Below are 22,837 nucleotides of genomic sequence, written 5' to 3'. Positions count from 1 at the left end.
TTTGATGTAAACGTTGTCCAAAATATATTATCATCATTATTTGCATTACAGTAGTACCCAGAGACCCCAACTGAGATCAGAGTCCCACTGTGTTAGGCAGTGTACACACATTCAGAGGGAGGGGGGGCCTCCTCAAAGCATATACAGTCTAAGGCCCCGATCCTGCAATTGACCATACATAGTCATCTGATATTTAGTTACTTAGGAAAACAAAGAACAGATGTGGTTTGAGGGAGAAACAAAATATTACATGGTCTTTGTAAATAGATGACTTTTAAGCCTACCAAACTTTGCAAGTGCTACCCCTTTTTTTTCCCCATTACGGAAAACAATAATTAGCGTATAGTGAGAAATAAAGAAAGAGTCATTTCTTGGACAACGTAGCCGATGAGTTTTATTCCTCTCCTCTGCCTGGTGGCTTTCAGAGGCTCTGGCCTTTGCCTCCTCTCTCTTCTCCCTTTACATCCATACATTTGGGGGATCTAATCTGCTAACAGAATTTTTAACTGCCATCTTTACACTATGACTCACAGATTGACCTCTCCACTCCTAAAGTATCTTTCTCCATCCAATCCCATATGCTAGCCTCGCTTTGACATCTCCTCTTTCTGGAAGTCTTGCAGTCAAACTTGTACTTAACATCTTTCCTCACAAACACTCTCCACTACCCACATTCTCTGTCAGGCTTGATAACCCCACCATTCTCAGTCCTCTAACCTGGGGATCATTTTTGTTGACTCCTCTTTTGCCTTGCATATCCAGGCTGTGCCCAAATTTTGCCATATCATCCTCCAAGACTTGTCTAAGATCTATACATCTTTTCTGCTCAAACAGCCAAAACTCATCCAGCCCCTCATCACATTTTATCTTTTTTGTATCAGCTTCTTTTCTCTGGGCTCCCTATCACCCACATCTCCCTATCCAGCCCACACAAATTGCTGGTCAAATGACCCCTGTTTGAATCCCTAAGTTGACTGCATCACCATGTCAAATTCAAACTTCTTGTTCTCACCTGCAATTCCCTTCACAGCTCTCTGCTCGTCTTCATTTCTTCTCTTCTCTTCTATTGCATTGCCCCCCACCCTGCCTTGTCTGCTTCTCACAAAATCCTACCTCAGTATCTCCTTCCAAACTGTGCTTTGTGCCTGGAACTATGTCCCAGAGAACTTTGGCTGTTTGAATAGAAAAGTCATTAGCATCTTATCCTTCAAAACTCTCCTCAAGACCTATAAACGTATTAGAAAATTAATGATTGCTTCAGGAGAAGATTGGGATATTTGGCACTTCTTATATAAAGTATGTTAGAATAACTTTATTGAAAGAGCATTCAAAGGTTAGGAAATACCAGAATTAAGATTGTGCAAACTTAATTCAACTCCCTTGTGCATTATTATACAGTCTAACTATATGATCACACATGAGGTATGTGTGGTGAAAGTTGCTCTCTGTAGGACCCGAGCTTGTTTGTGCTAAAAATGTGATAATGCATTTAAAGTCGTACCATTATGCACCTGCACACACTGTCCAAATAATGCAAAGGCAAACTTAATTCTGGCTTTTTCTAACTTGCGTGCTTGGCTTTGCAACCTCAACAAAAAAGGTAGCTTTTTGTAATTTCCTACGTTTTTAAAAAAGCAAACTGAAAAAACAAATACTATCATGTGGCATCTACCAACACTCACATAGGTCCTCAGAAGGATTGGCAACTTTAGATCCACCACACAGACTTCTGTCACTTGAGCTAACAGAATAACTGATAGCAGTAGTAGGTGGCCATCCTATATGTGGATTGGCAAGAGGGAATGAGGCGCCTTGCCAGGGGTTTCACAGATATTTTCTGACAGAAAAGAAATGGTGACACTCAGGAAGCTTGGGTTCCATTCCAGGCTCTGGGGGGAAGTGTGTCTAGTGGGCACAGACTCTTCTGACTGTTCCCCCCATGCTTGACCTCTTCTGTCCCATCCTCTCCAACCTGTCCCAATCCTGTCTCGTCCCCTCCCCGGCTCTTCATCCCAGTCCCATTTTCCTTGCTTAGTCAGTCCCAGTCTCAACTCTTATGTCTTCTTACCCCAATCTCCACCCCACTTCAAGTCTCTCCCACTTCCCCCCACCCACCCATTCCCAGTCTTCTTACCCAGCCAGTCCCAGTTTCCGCATTCCAGCTCCTCATCCGATCTGTCTCTCCCCTCCATCCCACTGGTTCCTAGTCCTAGTCTCCATCCCCAAACTTCTCATCCAGTCTCAGTCCACCCTCTCTCCAGCTCCTTTCCCCACCCAGTCTCCTCCCTCCCTTGATTCTTGATCCCAGTCCCTTAGTTCAGCCATCTCAGTTCTCCTCCCACACCCCAGCTACTTGCCAATCTGGCTCCTCAACACTACCCTACCCCACACCTGCTCCTTGTCGCAGTTTCCCGCTACTCATCTGATGTCAAATGTTCCTTCCCCCAGCCAAATGTCTCCCAGTCACCACCCTTTCCCCTCACTAGCTCCCAGCACCAGTCTCGCTGCCAACTCAATCACAGTTTCCCTCCCTCCCAACCCCTCTAGTCCCAGTTTCACCAGACTCCTTGTCCCAATCCCTGGTCCATGTTTTGTGCCCCCAGTATTCAAGACAGACAGCATCCTCCTCCACAATAACTGGGTGCCAGGAGAGGGGTCACTGAAAGCACAGAAGAGACAGGCTTCCTGCTTTCAGTTCCAGGGACAGCCCCAATCCCTTTGCAGGGAAAGTCCGGCTTCACCTCTGTAGACCTGGCATGGAGTATGCTTGGTTGCTGTATGGGGATGGTACACATGCAGTCTGGTCAGCACCAGGACCTGAGAGAGGCACATGTTCAATGAGGTTGGACTGTTCAGAAATTAGCTGCTACAATCAAAAAAAGTCTCTACTAAGGACATGTGAACTGTGATTCTCCAATGGCTTATAATTTGGCCAAATTTGGGTGGATTTTCATGGGGCTAGCACAAAGCACACCCTGACTCAAAGACCACTCCCAGCCAAATTTGAAGTCCCTGCTCCAAAGCATGGGGGCATTAGAACTATTCAAAGAAGAAATGGTGAGAATTTAACATGGACAAAACAATTATTTTTCCCGTCCTCCTTATTAGAGGCACCTGAACTGTATTGGCTGTAGTTTTCTAGAAAAATTCATCCTGAAGCAGAAATCCAGCATGTAAAATTTCACCCCAAAAGTTTTAAAAATTATAAGCAACTGAAATCAGGGTTTTACAATGGACCACCTTAATAGGTGGTGCTACCTGCCCCAACTATAACTATATACATTCTCACATAAATGTATATACACTTATATATGCAGGGGTTCTCAAACTGGGGGTTGGAACCCATCAGGGTTTCACGAGGTTATTATATGGGGGGTCGCCAGCTGTCAACTCCACCCCAAACCCCACTTTGCTTCCAGCATTTATAATGGTGTTAAATATATAAACAAGTGTTTTTAATTTATGGGGGGGGGGGTCGCACTCAGAGGCTTGCTATGTGAAAGGGGTCACCAGTACAATAGTTTGAGAACCACTGACTTACACATATATGTTTATATAATATATACAATTGCATCTCTCTTCTTCCATGTTTTGTAGGTCACGGTTATACTGTAAGTTTTGGGGGGCATGGACTGTGTCTTTAAAAATGTTTATACAACACTTAGCGTAATGGAGCCTCAGTCCTGATTGGGACCTTGTGTGCCACCATGACTGAAATATTAAATAAAAGAAAACATTTTTTCAAGATTCAAATGCAAAGTATTATGTGGTCACAATATAACTGAGAAATTTGACGAAGCTAACGCCATAAACAGTAAATGAGGGAGAAAATATCTTTCTACTTACCGTTGTCTTTACTCTTTAAAGAGATACTTAAATGTTCCACAAGGGAGTGAGGAAAGAAGACAGACAAAAAAATTATTTTCATAGTCAGCCAGCTGAATTTACCTAGAATTCCTGGCAGCTCCTGCACAATGTGATAGATGAGAAGGTCCAGGCATTTTGACAGGTATTCATTGCCGCTTTGCTGCTCTTTTCCTGGTGTAGTCTTTCTGCTGTCTCTTTCAATGTACATCACCAATCTACAAATAAGCAAGTGCAAAAGATTACCTCTTGTGACAAAAAACTGATACTGTATCTCAAAATGCCACTGAGGCAAGCACTTCCAGATTTGTGTCTTTAAAACAAAGTTTATTTTAAAAACAACAACAAATGTTTCTATGGGTACCTATGGTATAGATAAACCAAATACAATTAGCCAAATTAAACTCTGGTGTAAGCAAGTACAACACTATTAGTGTAAATGGGGATATAGTGCTTACATGAGGAATGAATTGGCCCTTAAAAACTGAATAGGAGATTCTAACTTTAAACAGTCTATATTGAATTGTAATGCAAAAAAAATTGCTTAACCAAGGCAGCAAATTTTCAATTTGTGTATCTAAATATAAATTTGAAAACCTACTTTTTAAGTACTTAAAAGAAGTGGTGTGATTTTCAGTGAAGCCACAAATCTCCCAAAGTTAATGACATATACAAGTACTCAGTACCACTGAAAATCAGGCCACATATGTGCACCATTGGACAAACAAAAATTTAAAAAACCAAGAGTCAGATTATGCCTGGCCACTGTATAGGTGTGCAACCTGTGAGGGAGAGCACAAGACACTTCTGCCTCCTTGCATCCCAGCATTAGTGGCCAGGAACAACTGCAACCTCCGTTTGCTCCCTCCTAGCACCCCGGTAGTGAAAGCCACCAGAAAGGCCACAGCACTGATTTTCTTCCACAGCACTTGTTTATGGAGTTGGCTGCAGACACAGAGATGTGCACACCCTGTGCCATTCTAGGGAATGGTGCAGCAGGCATACATCCCTTGTGTCCCTGTGGGTTCCTTTTTCAGGCATGATCCGTCCCAGAGCTCATCCCCAACGTGGGCCAGGATCAGGATAGTCTCTTCCAGCATGCTCCAGTATAGGAGTATATTTAGCTGTAATAAATAATAATACGCATACTCAAGAAGCCAGAGTTAATGACATATATTTAAGACCAAATTTCTCTGTGGAGAGGAAAATGGACTGGATTAATTTACACATTTGTTACATATTAAATGTTTCAAATTCTTAATTTGTTCAGTCTAGAAATTATGACAGCGAGCTTTGAGTAAGAAATAGGATTGCCAATTTTGGTTGGATGTATTCCTGGAGATTTCATCACGACAAAAGATTAGTCTTTAATACCTAGAGACTCCAGGCCAATCCTGGAGGGTTGGCAACCCTAGTAAGAAATTATTTTAAACTATAGTTTAGGAGTAGGTTTTTGGCATACTGGCAGGGAAACATTAATTGCCAATGGATTGGATCTGTTCTCAGGATTTTTAAAAAGGACCGTTTTCAGCTCTCTTAATCCATCCCCTTTCTTAGCCACTATTTTTAAAAAATAAATAAATAGATGTGACAGAGGCCCCGTGGTGGTTCACTATTCTGTGCAGTCTGTATCAGCAATTCTTCTCAAGCCTGACAGACTCACTCTATGCCTATCATGCTACTGTCATAATCTGTATCTAAAAGATGTTATACATCATTTGAAAACTAATGACACACTGGTGATGAATATCATTGTAAAATGTATGTATTAACATTGTATGAAGAATTATGGATACTCACTGATATTATGCTTTTTTGAAGTCTGTGACCACACTAAGGGAGAAAGAGGTTCTCCCCCAGACAGGAGGGAAGGTAGCTACCTACCTGTCTCCAGTGTAAATTTAGCAAAAGATGTGACCAAAGTCAAAGAAAAGCATTTTCACAAGCAAGGTAAACAAAGCCATCAGGAAAGGAGTACTTGTGGCACCTTAGAGACTAACCAATTTATTTGAGCATAAGCTTTCGTGAGCTACAGCTCACTTCATTGGATGCATACTGTGGAAAATACAGAAAATGTTTTTATACACACAGACCATGAAAAAATGGGTGTTTATCACTACAAAAGGTTTTCTCTCCCCGCACCCCACTCTCCCGCTGGTAATAGCTTATCTAAAGTGATCACTCTCCTTACAATGTGTATAATAATCAAGGTGAACACTACAGTGCTAATAAACAATGGTCACATAACCACCACCCTATACCGGAAACCTACTGACCGCTATTCCTACCTACATGCCTCCAGCTTTCACCCTGACCACACCACACGATACATTGTCTACAGCCAAGCTCTGCGATACAACCTTATTTGCTCCAACCCCTCAGACAGAGACAAACACCTACAAGATCTCTATCAAGCATTCTTACAACTACAATACCCACCTGCGGAAGTGAAGAAACAGATTGATAGAGCCAGAAGAGTTCCCAGAAGTCACCTACTACAGGACAGGCCTAACAAAGAAAATAACAGAACGCCACTAGCCGTCACCTTCAGCCCCCAACTAAAACCCCTCCAACGCATTATCAAGGATCTACAACCTATCCTGAAGGACGACCCAACACTCTCACAAATCTTGGGAGACAGGCCAGTCCTTGCCTGCAGACAGCCCCCCAACCTGAAGCAAATACTCACCAGCAACCACATACCACACAACAGAACCACTAACCCAGGAACCTATCCTTGCAACAAAGCCCGTTGCCAACTGTGCCCACATAGCTATTCAGGGGACACCATCACAGGGCCTAATAACATCAGCCACACTATCAGAGGCTCGTTCACCTGCACATCTACCAATGTGATATATGCCATCATGTGCCAGCAATGCCCCTCTGCCGTGTACAAGGCAAACTGGACAGTCTCTACGTAAAAGAATAAATGGACACAAATCAGATGCCAAGAATTATAACATTCATAAACCAGACGGAGAACACTTGAATCTCTCTGGTCACTCAATTTCTGATCTCAAAGTGACTATCCTTCAACAAAAAAACTTCGAAAATAGACTCCAACGAGAGACTGCTGAATTGGAATTAATTTGCAAATTGGATACAATTAACTTAAGCTTGAATAGAGACTGGGAATGGTTGATTCATTATAAAAAGTAACCTATTTCCCCTTGTTTATTCCTCCTCTTGTCCCTCCCCCCCGTTCCTCAGACGTTCTTGTTAAACCCTGGATTTGTGCTGGAAATGGCCCACCTTGATCATACACATTGTAAGGAGAGTGATCACTTTACATAAGCTATTACCAGCAGGAGAGTGGGGTGGGGGGAGAGAAAACCTTTTGTAGTGATAAACACCCATTTTTTCATGGTCTGTGTGTATAAAAACATCTTCTGTATTTTCCACAGTATGCATCCAATGAAGTGAGCTGTAGCTCACGAAAGCTTATGCTCAAATAAATTGGTTAGTCTCTAAGGTGCCACAAGTACTCCTTTTCTTTTTGCGAATACAGACTAACACGGCTGTTACTCTGAAAGCCATCAGGAGAGCATGTGAGGAAATCTCATTGGGGGATGGAGACTGTGCCCTCAAGAAACCTTTCTGCTTCCTGAAGCAAGGTCAATGAACTTTGGGAAGATTAGAGATAGATATATAGCTATATAGATATATAGAGGCGGGGGGGGGGAGCCATTTTGGCATCCTTCACCTGAAGGGACAAAGGAACTGAGGGGTACTGGCCAAAGAGTATGGTCAGCTATGCTGGAAGAGACTTGGTTAGAAACACTTCTTTGAAAAAGAGGGACTCAGGTGTTAGTCTTAGAATCATATTTTTACTTTTGTTCGCTTGTAATCCTTTCTATCTTTAGTCCTTATACTTGGTATCACTTAAACCTATGTCTTTTTGTTTAATGAACTTGTTTTATTTTTAGTATAAACTAAGCCAGTGCTTTGATTAAACAGAGTGTTTGCTAACCCCAGTTAAGCTAATAAACTGCTGGTTACACTTTCTAAGGGATCAGTGAACTTAACTTTTGTAAGTGTTTAGTGAGCACTACAAAGCAGATGGTTTAAATGGAAATTTGGGACTGCGAGGGTGTTGGGGTCACCCTGCAAGGAGTAACCAAGGCTGGTGGAAGCCAGAGTGAAGCTACTGTGCTTTGAGCCTGCTGCTGGTGACAGGGCGCTGAATCAAGGCTGCACAGGATTACAGGGCAGACAGTGACTCAATCTCTTACTGGTCTGGGTTGGACCCAAAGTGCCACATTAATACAGAAATCAAAAGGTGTCCTTGTCTAGGATGATGAAAATAACTGGATTTAAACAACTTCTTGTGTAAGCATGTGGTATGTTAGGGCCCAGTCCTGCAAACCTCTATTCAGGCAGGAGAACAGTCCCATTATAAAATGGGATTATTCACTGGAATAAGAACTACTCACCTGAATAAAGAGTTTGCATGACTGGGCCCCTAAGCAATGATGAAACTGCATATTTTGAAATACAACAAAAACCTTTATTTTATGGTGTCTTATATGGGGGGAGTAGGAAGGAGAGAGAGAAATAAGTGATCCATTCAGTAACCATTTACTTTTTCTCACCACAGGAGCCCAAAGGCAGCAGATCCAGCTATACTTGCCAAAGGTTCTAGCTATTTTCCTTAGACTTTAGGTATGATTTATTCAATTATGGTCAATTTTGATGAAATAAAATACATGTTAACTATTCAAAAGCCCATCTTATCAGTCAACTCCAACTTTCATTATATATATGATATGTAGTTTTATTAGACATTTTCAGTTGCCTTGAATAATTAAAACAAAATAAATTAAAGTTGTTTAAATATGTTCTTTCATTGAGAGAGAATATGTTTAACCAAATATTAAGTATGAGAAACATGAGTATCATATTTTTCTTTAAATATTCTTGTAAATTTAGTTTGAGTGAGATAGTAAGTTTAGAATTGTCTACACATTATCTAAACAAGCTGTTGAGTGAAGGCTAGCACAATAAGTTTGATATATATTTATATTTTAAGAAAGGAATTCTCTCTTGCAAAATCCAACATAAAGAGTGTTTGAGAAGCATCAGATGTGTGTTTACTTATTTTGGGGAAAGTGAAAAGTAAAAATACATGTAAAGCTCCTGAGTATGGCCAGCTCTCTCTCTTCATGTGCAAAACCCTCCCCTTTTCAAAGTTATGTTCTTCTCTCCCACAAAAAAGCCAAAGTTGACAATTGCTTCCAAAAAAGACCACCAATATTTCTTTAAATTATTTGATAGCACTGATAGCAACTCAACAAAATCCTGCCAATTCCCACATAAGTACAGTCAGCTTTAGGGAAGTTTACTGTTCTAAAGCCCTAGGCAAACATTCTCCCTTCCTCACAGTCATCCACAGAATAGGGTTGTCAACTTTCTAATTGCAGAAAATTGAATACCCCTTGCCTGCCCTGTGCCCAGGCCCCACCCCTGCTCTGGGTGCAAGGGGGGGTGGGTTGGGGGTGCAAGAGGGGGCTCCAGGCTGGGGTGGGAGGGGGTATGGGCTCCAGAGTGGATCCAGAAATGAGGGGTTCAGGGTGTGGGAGGGGATGAGGGCTCTGGGCTGAAAAGAGGTTCGGGGTGCAGGGGGCGCTCCAGGCTAGAGCCGAGGGGTTGGGAGTGTGGCAGGGGCTCAGAGCTGGGGCACGGGAGGGGGTGCGGGCTTCAGGCAGCCCCGGCATTTCCTGGATATGGAGGAAGTCCACGCAGCTCACGGAAAGCTATGGCATGTCCCTCTGGCTCTGAAGCGGAGGAGCAGCCAGGGGACTCAGTACACTGCTCCCGCCTGCAGGTGCTGCTCCTGCAGTTCCCATTGGCCAGGAACCCTGGCTAATGGGGGCTGTGGAGCTGGTGGTCAGGGTGGTGCCTGCAGGCGGGGGCAGAGCATGGAGCCACCCTAGCCACCCCTCCCTGTCGGAGCCAGAGGGACATGCCATCCGCTTCCTGGGAGCCATGCGGAGCCAGGTACGGAGCCTGCCTGCCATGCTGCAGCCAGCCGGACTTTTAGCACAGCCGAGAACGGAGCTGCCAGGGTCCCTTTTTGACTGGGCATTCCAGTAGAAAACTGGACGCCTGGCAACCCTACCATAGAATAATTTACCAGAATGTTTTACTGTCCCAAATAAACACCTGTTCTGTTTTTATAGCAAAGTTGGGCCTACAAAAGTATCACACTTATTCCATGCATAACAAGTATATGTCTGCCATGCAGTCAAAGGGACACAAAGTGAACAAAGAAATGCCAGAATTAATAAAATAGACATGGCATTAACAGTTAGGATGAATTAATCATTCTCTGAGAAGTTGGGCATGCAAATCAATTCAGCTTCCTGGCTATATTTATGGTACGTTGTGTCCTATCACTCCCCTGTACGGCAACCTAAGGATTATACAGAAAACAATCGAAGGTTTCAACCATTTTTCCAACACCACAACCTAATATTATTTATAAGTTCTTAATCACAAATAAATTATTCCCTTAAATTTTCTGTGTCTGAACAGAAAGATCAGTGATATAATTCTGGGTAAATTTATTTCCTAGGTTTAATGTAATAATAAATATTTGTTTTATGTACTCAAGGTACAAAAACAACAAATAAAATAAGTATTTTCCTAGAAAACTGGTTCTACTTTCCAAAGAAACTATAATTTCTGGAGATCAAAGTTGTACATTTTGGGGGGCAACTACATTATTAATAGTGGTCAAGATTTTCAAAATTGGGTACCTAGAGATAGGTTCTTAGTCCAGTTATAGGCATCTACATAAATGGTCTGATTTTTAAAAGTTTTGAACATTTATCAGTTTTCACTGAAGGTTTCAAACAAACAAACAAAACCCCTCTCCTTTTTTCTCCAACCTAAGGAAAGAACTCCACCCCAACAGCAACTTTTTAGTGGATAAAATGAAGTGAAGGTAAATAATTTGGAAGACGTTCACTAGAAACAAGGAAAAATCCTTTTAAAATATAGAGTATGTAAAAAGAAATAGACATGACAGCTCAGTATATTATCCAGAAAGGAAGTCAGATATTGTACTCTGATAGTCTAATAGGAATTTCAGTTTTAGGAATCTACTGTAGTTCTAGACTAATGTGCAAGTCTGGTCAAACCTTTATCTTTTGTGCTGCAGGGGGAGATTTTGGATGCAGTGCAGCTGACATATGCTCCCAGAAAGGGAAATAAAAGTATGGAAATTATCTATAAACCCCCTGTTGGTATAGCAAATGAAATAAGCTCTGAACTGCTGAATATATTTCATAGCAGGAAAGTATGAGGTTTTTATGAATTTGAAAAAGTTTCAAATCTTACTTATTATTCACCTAGATAAAGAGACTTGACACAAAAAATATGAAGAAATCTCACACTTAATACTTTTTGTTACCAGATAAGAATAATACAAAATAAAAGGAGTTAAGATGAAACTAAGGACAGTCTTAAAAGTGAGGTACATGAATGGCAGCCCTAAGCACTGAAAACCTGCCCACATCCTGCGGACACAACTTATGTGGTACTGAAATAATTTGGTGGCAAGCAGCACTTTTCTGCAGGGTGGATAAATCAGCACAGTCAAAGTGAATCTAAATCAGAGCAGCAAATAGTTTTCATTAACTAAGACTGGGATTTTCAAATATGTTTAAGATTTATGCAACCAACTCCCATCATGTTCAATGGGAGTTGGTGCATAACTGCAGTAGGCCTCTTTGAAAACCCCAACCTCATTTCTCAGTAATAATTTTTATACAGCAATCATAGATCCACCCAGTGCAGTAGATGGCAAGTCATAGTGGCCTAACGGGAGTGCTCTGACCTGGCAGGTAGTCTACATTGCCATTTAAAAGAGTCTGGCAATGACTCCCAGACCTTGTCTTACTCTTTTGGAGGGCATGCTTTGTAATACTCACAGAGGGCCCTGCAGCCAATTAGGAGTTGCACTGACAGGTTCTCTCAGAGTTATTTCTATTTCCCTAGGTAAGAACTTCAAGAACGGGGATTGTAAAGGAGTGGGAAATAAGGATATTTTCCTAACTCTTTCAGGACCAGAGAAATACATCTTTTTCCAATAAGGAAATATAAAGTTGCACCAGATTTCCTTCACATCACATATACGAGGAGAGCTTTTAAATCACAATTTGTACAGTTTCTGATATTATTCTTATATCTTTTACTAATAGGAATTGCACGTCCATTTCACTTGGCTGAAATGCACCCTTGTGCATACAGTCAGCACAAAGCCTATGCACCAGTTAATACCTCTTACATCCTCAAAAATAAGGCTTAAGTGCAATTTAAGGTATGATGGCCTTACCAGGCAGCATGAGACTGTGAGGCAGGGCTTGGAATGCAGTGCACGTCCCTGGGTTGCCCTGTTTCAAGAGTCAGCCAATAGGCTGGACCTCAAAAAAGAGGGCTTTCAATAGGTAGTCTTGGTCCCTGCAACAGGCTCTTGGGTTGGCTAGCTAGGGCTGGATGGCTCTGTGATGGCATGAAGAGTGATGGACTAGAATAATTCTGTTGGCATTCTGAAGAGTTCGAGGATCTATGCAGTCAGTTTATGCAATAATCTTTCTTGACAGTCAATAAACCTAACAAAACCTGTGCTCATTTGTCAGGTTTATTGACTGTCATGTTTAGGATTTGAGCAGTGAAAAGGGTGAAGGTAAGTAACAGAGGGAACACTGAGGACCTTCCCCTTTTTCACTGCTACCAGGACAGTTTGACTTGACACATTATCCTGCTATGGAATTTATACAGTTGCGACTGACTGGCCAACAATACAAGATGCCTTTATTTGTCATCACAGACCCCTGCCATTCACAAGTGGTGCACAGGGCTGCACATTGCACATAGTGGAATTTTGTCCTTAATATTCAGTTTCCTTTCTTTATATCTCCATTACTTTCATTTTCAGGTAATATACTGTATGCTCCCTGCTACAATACAACTGAGTTTACCAACACTGAGCACCATAACTAATTTGCACCTACCAGCAATTTTTAATGATTTTACCATGATTAGTGAGGCAAAATATTTTCAGTAGGAAAATTCAATATTTTTACATTATATGCTGCAATTCTGCTCAGACTTACATTTTTAATATTTAAACAAGGAACATTATGATCCTCACTATTTAATTTGGTAATGAGTTATGAGAAAAAGTAATACAGCAATTACATTGGCACTTATGACATGATTCCAAAATAACCATGCTATTCAAAGCAGAATACAAAGCATGTATTGCCTTACGGTCTGTTTAACTGAAGAATAGCTTTAACCTAAACTTTGCCTACCAGAACCCCACAAAATCTTAGCTGTTGCAATGAAAATTAGCTGGGTGTAGTTAATCAGTAAAATAATGACTGCCTACGACGTGAAGAGATATTTTCATCAACTGAAAGAGAAAGCCTTGATCAAACAATGAGAAAATACATGCACTTCTAGAAAACACTGAGAAACAACTTGTAAAATGCTTCCAAAATAATCACACAGCACAGGTGCTTGCCCCATAATTTAACACTGTATTAAATTGCATGAAAACTACATGTATGGTGATACTCTCTAATGGTCAAGCAAATGTCTGTTTTAAGTCCCAATTATATCAGAAGCTATTTTTAATTTGTGTTTTACATCAAAACCATGGGTCCTTAAGCTAAATAGGGACCTGAAATTAACTTTGGCCCTGATCCTGAAAGATTTACGCACATGTTAACTGCATGTGTTATAAGTAGTCCCATTGAAACCAATGGGTTAATTTATGGAAGATAAAGTTAAGCACGTGTATAAGTCTGGAGGATAGGGGCCTTTTTAAAGATCTGGAAATAATGTAGCTTGAGTAAATATAATTGCCCCTGTGCTTGGAGCTAAGCTTGGTAATATAGACAGGATGTGTGGATAAAATATTTTTCTGACAGTTTTGTCAGATTCAGAAGTCAATTTAAGAAGTATAATTTTAAAAAGTACTATCCTCTATTGCTTTTCACATAATCTGTAGGATATACTTAAAATAAAAACGTCAATTGATCACTGAATCACAAAGAGATGCTTAATCAAAATAATACTACAATTTAATCATGGGAGTAGAGGATTACATTGGAACATTCTTATCTGCTTGAAAAAACTTGCAAGAACCAGGAAAGTACTTTGTGTATTTATTTCATGGATGAGTGCTACTGGTTTAGACTTTAAGGTATATTTTCTGGATGCCCTGTCAACAGTGGTTTACATTAAAGACACACATAAGATAGGGGTGTCTTTGATTATAATGTTTATTCAATTGCCTAGTGACCCACAGGTCATAGCCAACCCATGCTTCTTAAATTAGTGTTACAATATTGTTTACCTCAAACTACATAAAGGTGGTCACTGTTGGTCTACCAGAGATATTCTTCTGATGAAGTATCAAAACTACAGTATATGAAAACTACATATTTAAAGGCAATATACTGTTTTATGGAAAATTATTTATCAACAGAGTAGATAAAGATGTTAGATGTATACATGTTGTATGAAGATTAAAGCACTGAAGCACTGGCCTCCATGCTCACAAAATCAAGATGACAAAAAAAGTGGGTTGCTGGTGCTTTAATTCTGGTCTTAAATAATTATTTTGTCTTATTGCTAGAAAATGATATAACAATAGCTCATTTTATCATAATCTTCTATAGCAGATTTATTAAAGTAATTTATAATATATCCCACATCAATGTGTGGGCTGAGATTTCAAAAATGTAAACAAAACTATTGCCAACAATTTACTTAGGCTCTTCCACCCATTTAAGTAATCGGATCATTACAGACCCAGAAATGTCTTGCACCACAGATCTAAGGCTCTTGCCATCTGTGAGAGAAATCAATTTCTAGAACCAAGGATTCTTCATTAAGAATCTTTCCACACAAGGCCAACTCTACAGACAGGTAGCAGGAGTAAATAGGATCAATAACTACAGCAATGATGAGGGTGCAACCTCTAAGGCCAGCCAAAGACACTGCCTACCAATCCAGCAGCAGCAATTGAACCAGTAAGACCCAGATAGTACTGTTCCAGGAGACAAATGGGAGAATACTTCCTCAGTAGAGGGAGCAATCGTAATTCCTATCAATTCTTCAAAATGTTTCCCTCTACCCAACACCACCAACCCTGTTATTCTGGATGAACAGGACCCTGTGTCAGCTAAGGAGGAGGAAAGCAAAGAGAATGGAGAATCAAGGTTGATTGAGAAAGACACAGAGCTAAGCATTATCAGCCTACTAATGAACCTGAAGATGAAAATGTCTCATGATCTCTACCAGAAGCATCACATACATGCTGAAGATTGCAGAGAAAAAGAAGGTGTGCAACATCCCCTCATTTTCATATTGCATCCTGGTCCTAATAAGGACACCAACAAGACCAAAGAGTGGACTACATTAACTTTTTGAAAAAAATATTTCATTTTAGGACTATGACACCTGTCGAATTGTCTAACCAACATTTTCACAAAATGGTCTGATTGTTTTTTTATTAAGTAAACTAATGGTTTGAAAAAACTTGGGAAGTGCTTACAGCATATTATAGTACACTTTAAAAACAGAGAACTGATGTGGAGACATTGAGTCCTTATTTCTTTTGACTTATGTCATATTTATTTGATGTACCTTCATCTGAAGTGAGACAAAGTGCAAGTCAAGAAAGAGGCCATACATCACATAACAGAATGGCAAATGCAAAGAAATGGGAAATAATAGCTACAGGGAAAAAAAGGTCACTGTGGAAAAAAAAAGTGTAAGCAAAAACAAAAATCAATTCATTATATCAAATACTAACACCACCACTACACTGTCATTAGAGTACTCTGCTATCATCCATTTTAAAATTACCAGCAGTCAAAATGTTCTAAGGCTAATAGCACTGCAGCAGCAGCTGATTACAATGCAGCTAAAACGTTTTTAGAGTACTATAAATCAAGTGACAGATACCTGTCACAAGACTATATTATTATGTCAAAGCAATCTCTGTACTGTATAGAGTACTTTAGTGCCATAGTAATGATGGAATAGGTTTACTCTAATCATCATTGACAAAAAAACTAATTCTTTTGTACAACAGAACTTTACATAGATACATAGCTATTAAGGTCAGAAGGGAACATTATGATCATCTAGTCTGACCTCCTGCACAATGCAGGCCACAGAATCTCACCTACCCACTCCTGCAATAAACCTCTCACCTATGTCTGTGCTTATTGAAGTCCTCAAATCATGGTTTAAAGACTTCAAGGAGCAGAGAATCCTCCAGCAAGTGACCCAGTGCCCCATGCTACAGAGGAAGGTGAAAGACCCTCAGGGCCTCTTCCAGTCTGCCCTGGAGGAAAATTCCTTCCCGACCCCAAATATGGCGATCAGCTGAACCCTGAGCATATGGGCAAGATTCACCAGCTAAATACCGAGGAAAGAATTCTCTGTAGTAACCCAGATCCCACCCCATCTAACATCCCATCGGGCCTATTTACCATGAATAGTTAAAGATCAATTAATTGCCAAAATCATGTTATCCCATCATACCATTTCCTCCATAAACTTATCGAGTTTAATCTTAAAGCCAGATAGGTCTTTTGCCCCCACTGCTTCCCTTGGAAGTCTATTCCAAAACTTCACTCCTCTGATGGTTAGAAACCTTCGTCTAATTTCAAGTCTAAACTTCCCAATGACCAGTTTATATCCATTTGTTCTTGTGTCCACATTGGTACTGAGCTTAAATAATTCCTCTCCCTCTCTGGTATTTATCCCTCTGATATATTTATAGAGAGCAATCATATCTCCCCTCAAACTTCTTTTGGTTAGGCTAAACGAGCCAAGCTCCTTGAGTCTCCTTTCATAAGACAGGTTTTCCATTCCTCAGATTATCCTAGTAGCCCGTCTCTGTACCTGTTCCAGTTTGAATTCATCCTTCTTAAACATGGGAGACCAGAACTGTAAACAGTATTCCAGGTGAGGTCTCACCAGTGCCTTGTATAATGGTACTAAAACCTCCTTATCTCTACTGGAAATACCTCACCTAATGCATCCCAAGACCGCATTAACTTTTTTCACAGCCATATCACATTGGCAGCTCATAGTCATCCTGTGATCAACCAATACTCCAAGGTCCTTCTCCTCCTCCGTTACTTCTAATCGATGCGTCCACAGCTTATAACTAAAATTCTTGTTATTAATCCCTAAATGCATAACCTTACACTTCTCACTATTAAATTTCATCCAATTACTATTACTCCAGTTTACAAGGTCATCCAAATCTTCCTGTGTGATATCCCGGTCTCTCTCTAAATTGGCAATACCTCCCAGGTTTGTATCATCTGCAAACTTTATTAGCACACTCCCACGTTTTGTGCCGAGGTCAGTAATAAAAAGATTAAATAAGACTGGTCCCAAAAATGATCCCTGAAGCACTCCACTAGTAACCTCCCTCCAGCCTGACAGTTCACCTTTCAGTATGACCTGCTGTAGTCTCCCCTTTAACCAATTCCTTATCCGCCTTTCAATTTTCATATTGATCCCCATCTTTTTCAATTTAACTAATAATTCCCCATGTGGCATGGTACCAAACGCCTTACTGAAATCTAGGTAAATTAGATCCACTGCGTTTCCTTTGTCTAAAACTTTGAAAGACTTATAAAATTACCTAACATATATGAAACAGTAATCATGTTACAATGGACACATCTTTGTATTTAAAAACATAAATGGGGTGCTTCTGAAAGGTACTAGTGGTGATAGCCCTTGAGAGTAAAAGACCTTTAATTGTTTAAGGGACTGTCACAGTATGAATAGCAACAATGCAGGCTTCCCCACACCTCCCAGTCAAAATGGTTTTGCATTTCTCTGGCAAGAATGGCTGAATGGGTGCCAACTGTGGTATCTGGGCTTGTGATATGTATACCTATCCACAGCATTCAGACTGAGATCAATTAATTTTAAGTACTGATATTTTTGCTTATTCCTGGACAGGGCTGAAACCAGTGACCTAGAGGTGAAATAACAATAAAAACATTATTATTTCTCAGGTACTTTTCTTTCATCGGATTAAAGCCCTTCGGAAAGTGTCTGTGTAACAGGTTCTGTTACAAATCCTGTGTCAGATTACCTCCCTTGTCCAGGTATCCAGTTCGCACATAATTAATTTTGAAATACTCATTTCGAAATGCACGTATTTAATGGAGTCTTTTTAAGGTACAGCATAGACTTTGAACTAGCAAATACTAGTTTACAGATTTAGCAAGTTTAACAACTAACTCACAAAAACCCCTGCAATTATATTAGATTTGATAACTTGGTTAAAATAAAACCCTGTCTAAAGTAGACTGAACAGCATTTCTCTTTAATTGGGTATGATTTAATTGGGTACGGGTCCTGCTTTTGAGCAGGGGGTTGGACTAGATGACCTCCTGAGGTCCCTTCCAACCCTGATATTCTATGATTCTATGATTCTTGAAACTGTGGAGATATATGCAGTGTTGCCTTAGGGTTGTTACTACTCTGACTTTTGTATCACCTGCCTCAATTCGTGGTGAACTTTTCCCTTGTATCAATTGTCTTTTACCACCAGATTTTATAGTTTGAAGCAATATAGTGCTATATGCATTTCCTGTCTGTATATATTTTATCTTTATCAAAGTATTACTAAAGAAGAAATCAAGACACAAATTTTGCAACTTCTACCAGACTTGCTATAAATTTCACAAAACAGTCTTTAAAAATGCCTGAAATACTCAAATTATTTTTTAAAAATAGTCAGCCAGTTAATTTCTTGCTACTGTACTTCTAGTCATTTTGAAATAGCTGTATGGTTCGCTCACAAATCTAGGAGACACTTAAGTAACTGAAATATGCTGATGAATGCCCATTGATACATATCAAAGAACATCCATTATCCACACTGGGTCAAATAAATATTCAGGGTCCAGAATATTACAAAAGTAACTGTCTCCCCATATAATGGCCCATTTCTCCTCTCCCATCCCACTGTAGCTATCTCATCATGTGAGCACCAGAGAAATGTTTTAGTTTCAATCAGTTATCCTGTCAAGGGATAAATTGTTCGCTAAAAAGCTACCGTTATGTTTAAAGAAATCATAATATATGAAGAAAAACAGTTTGGCAGTTCAATCAAGTCTTTACTGCTGCTGTTAGTCATAGCTGTTGTTAATCATAATGGTTTATAGTGTGTATTGGCCCATTATCTATTTTGTTTTGTGTACCATGAAAAAAAATTAGAATAGAACCAAGATTCACAATGTACGTAGCTTGTCCCACCACTCTCCTCACAAAAGTGGCTCATTTGAAAGTATTATAAATAAAAACCTGAAATATAATTTATTTAATCTGGTGACAAAAGCCATCAACGTTTTTCCTCTCATAATATGCTAATAATTATTTATAAACAAGTAGAGTATGAACAAGTATAAACTGATAGAGTTTACAGAGCTAAACTTTGAAAATACACACTACATGTCTAATTATAGTCTCCATTATCATCTTACCTTGCTTGGCAACTGAGCAGTAACATCTCTCTGTTATTAATTAAAACCTGTAACAGGACCAGAAAGGCTTTTGCTCTAATGGAAGTTGATGGACTTTCAAATAAACGGATAATTGTAGTCACAAAATCCTGGGTGGGAACAAAAACACAAATACTGTTTATTGAACAACAAAGTAGCTAAATAACATTGTCCATTAGCGTATACACATTTTAAATAATTCTGGCACAATAAATATGCAAATATGTTTGGATTCAATGTTAGGTAAAGCCTTTTCAGAACATTAAATTACAGCTCAAAATCCCACATGATACTGTTGAATAAAGGAGTTTTGTCCTAGACAGATAGGCCAACTGCAAAGCGGATATGTGCAGCGTTCCGAGGGCCAAGGTTAACAGACGTTTTCTACTGTGTTGGACCCAAAATAGGACATATCATTTAAAACACAGAGACACCCATAATGAAAGTTATTTCATCTTAACAAAAGACATGACAAAGGATATTTTAAACACAATAGTTGTTTTAAAAGAAAAGTTGTAATTTTAAAAATTGCAAAAAATAAATGCTTGTCTTTCCTCCTAATACTATGAAATTTAGTAGTTTACATACTACCTTCCATGTGAGCTAGAAAATCGTAAGCTAATACAAATAAAAAAACATTTGTTTGATGTAACTAGAGGCTAGTTAAGTATACCGCATACTATGTGGCACATCAGACCTAAGTTACATAGCAAGGACCCTGAATTTAAAAGAAAACACTGTTTCCCTCTGTAACCATGCCTGGTATGGGTCACAGCTGAGGGCCAATCTCAGGTCACACTGTGAAAAAACTGGGCAGACACTCTCACACTGGTGGTATATTCCATCATTAGATTAACCAAACCAACAACAAATGTGTGTTCCTGGATTGCTATACTAGCTTAACATGAAGCCACAGACAATTCCCTTAGACCTATATTATCACCCAAACTGGATGTTTGTGATGAAAGGTTATTAAAACCAAAATCACCACACATTAGGTTCTTCAAGCCTGGGGGGCCAGTCACTTACCTAGGTCAATGGACGCTCATGACCTTACACCAAAAACAACACTGTAGCCAATCCTTTAGTAAACTAAACATTTATTAACTAAGAAAAAGGAATGAAAGTTACTAAAAGATCAAAGCAAATAAAATACCTTTCAGTTGGATCAAAGTATGTAGGCCAAATGATAGCAGTTAAATCTGCTAGTTTTCTATAAATCTCTCTGGGTTGCTGTAACAGGGCCTTCTTGGTTCTGATTCTGTCCAGGACTACAAACTGCACAGAGACCCTGGTGCTGGTCCAATACCTTGTGCAGCTTATTTAGAAATGGAGTCCCCCATCACCTTCATTACCTATATAGATCCTATAACAAGCAGGGGAGAGAGAGCAAGCGAGCAAGCAAGCAATCTTCCTCCCTCTCTCTCTCTCTCTCTCCCCCCTTGCTGCCTGCTTGCCCCTTTCCACTTCTTTCCTGTGCCTATTTGTAGGCTCTGGCTAACTGCTTAAGTAGCTTTTCTGCCCTGTCTCAACCACAAATTTGGCACAGCTCTGCTTAGTCAGCTCCTATCTGCCTTGCTCGATTGGACCTGCTATGGACAGAGTGCTGACTCAGCCTTTCTTGCCTGACACTCTGTCACAGTTGCCCAAATAGTTTTGGGGATCTCAGTCCTTTTATTTTAAATTTCCCGAATTAGAATTCACCAGTCCAGAGATAGGGTAGGAAAGAGGTGACCAGGTGCCTTTGTTCTCCCTCTTTATACCTTGACCCTTTTTGCTGGAAAAATCCTGGCTGTGACATGGGTCAGGCAGTTCCATGACATAGGTGCTTTGCCATTAGTCCTTGATATGAATTGCAAATTAGGCTGGCATCTCCTGCAAATGTTCCATCTGAGGTGTCTTTGGGATGACATGCAGAGACCCTTGTTTACAGTTCTTTTGTCATTCCTGAAGAGCCAGCCTATGGGCGTTTCTCAGACTCACATGTTTGAGTTACAAATATATAGCAAAATTTCATAACTCCACACACAAAGTTGATATACACATTACAATAAGATAATAATTCCCAGTGGATTGCATCTTTTCAAAAGATACCTCACAAGGCATACTCCGTACAAGATTTATCACACTTTTACAAAAGTGGTGACCATATTAGTATAGATGGTCACCTTCCCCTTTAGACAGCATCATACCCTCAAGCTCTGACTCTCTGACAGCACCCACTTAAATCCACTGTTGTTTTAAGCACATAATCCCAAGAGAACTCTGCAAAGAGCTTCAAAGCTAGAGAGAGATCCCTGCTCCTATGCAACTCAGTATGTGCCAAGAAAGAGGGAAGAAAGACTGACTGGTCACAAGCATAAGCTCCCTGTCCATTGATTTCTCCCCATTGAAAAGCCATTATTTGAAGGGTTATGAAATGGTGGATTCAATTGAAAAACCCTAAATGAAGTTCTGCACTGATGGATACCTGGTGGAAAGACTGATTGAAGACTGAAAAATTGAACTGAAACTTGATAAGTACACCTTCACTAACCCGACTTAAAGAAAGGAGAGTGTGCAAAAATAAAAAGGCTTTAAACAAGATTGTGTATAACCATAGAATAAACCACTTCACAAAGCACTTCTACTTGAAAGCTTAACAATGTCTGTTGGATGGCTGCTGAGGTTCCAACAAAATTTCATCAGCTTGAACTGCATTTTGTAAAGAATTTTCTGCTCAGAACCCAGAAACCAAGCTAACAGTTGAAGGGACTTGAAATTCACATGCAGCATCTGACCTTTCCTCAGAGAGAACATTCAGAATCAGCGCCAGGAAGAGGTAAGGGTGTGTCAGTGGGCGGAGGTAGCTAACAGAGTTGGCAGTCAAGGCCATGATATGAGAATTACTCATACTCTGTCCTGCAGTATCTACTATAATTCCTTTTAGAAAGAATGGAAACCGGGACAGCATGAGGGAGAATTTTCTACCACTGAGGAATAAAATAATCAGTTACCAATTCTTGAATAACAGTCTGGAGAGTCCACATTGTTCCAGATTTTAAGTAAGTCCATCTCCAGAAGACGGTTCCATTTGGCAATGGTGAAGTTTGCTACCATGCTTCCTAGGGCCCTTCATGTTGCTCCTGACCCATTTGTGTCCAATACTAGATAAACTCTGGGTGGGTGCATTTCAGTCTCAAAATGTTATTCCCACATACAACTGCCACCCAGCACAGGAAACTTAGACAGTCCCTGGTGGATGAAACAGTACAATGCATCTGTATTGTTTGCAAATGAATAATGATTTTAGCATGAGAGAAGAAAGTCTCAAAGCCAGCCTGAAATTCCACAACATTTACATGGCGATTGGCCTCCTTCAGTTTCCAGAGTGCATAAGCTAATGAGCGGCTCAGTGGGGCACACTT

The 22,837-nt window shown here is 40.0% G+C and overlaps 1 protein-coding gene across 1 annotated transcript in view; it reads right to left on the bottom strand.

Moving 5' to 3' along the window:
• Positions 1–22,837, bottom strand: part of ULK4 (unc-51 like kinase 4) — a 397,461-nt gene that overhangs the window by 256,847 nt on the left and 117,777 nt on the right. The window contains exons 22-23 of the mRNA XM_077811124.1: positions 19,413–19,540; positions 3,949–4,082 (exon numbers count right to left, since the gene is read on the bottom strand). Coding sequence (XP_077667250.1) covers positions 3,949–4,082; positions 19,413–19,540 — 262 coding nt within the window. The remainder of the gene's footprint in view (positions 1–3,948; positions 4,083–19,412; positions 19,541–22,837) is intronic.

The sequence above is a fragment of the Eretmochelys imbricata genome, chromosome 2 (genome assembly GCF_965152235.1).
Source record: "Eretmochelys imbricata isolate rEreImb1 chromosome 2, rEreImb1.hap1, whole genome shotgun sequence".
NCBI lineage: Eukaryota > Metazoa > Chordata > Testudines > Cheloniidae > Eretmochelys > Eretmochelys imbricata.
The sequence above is the reverse complement of the archived record's forward strand: the minus strand, read 5'-3'. Positions and strand labels throughout refer to the sequence as shown.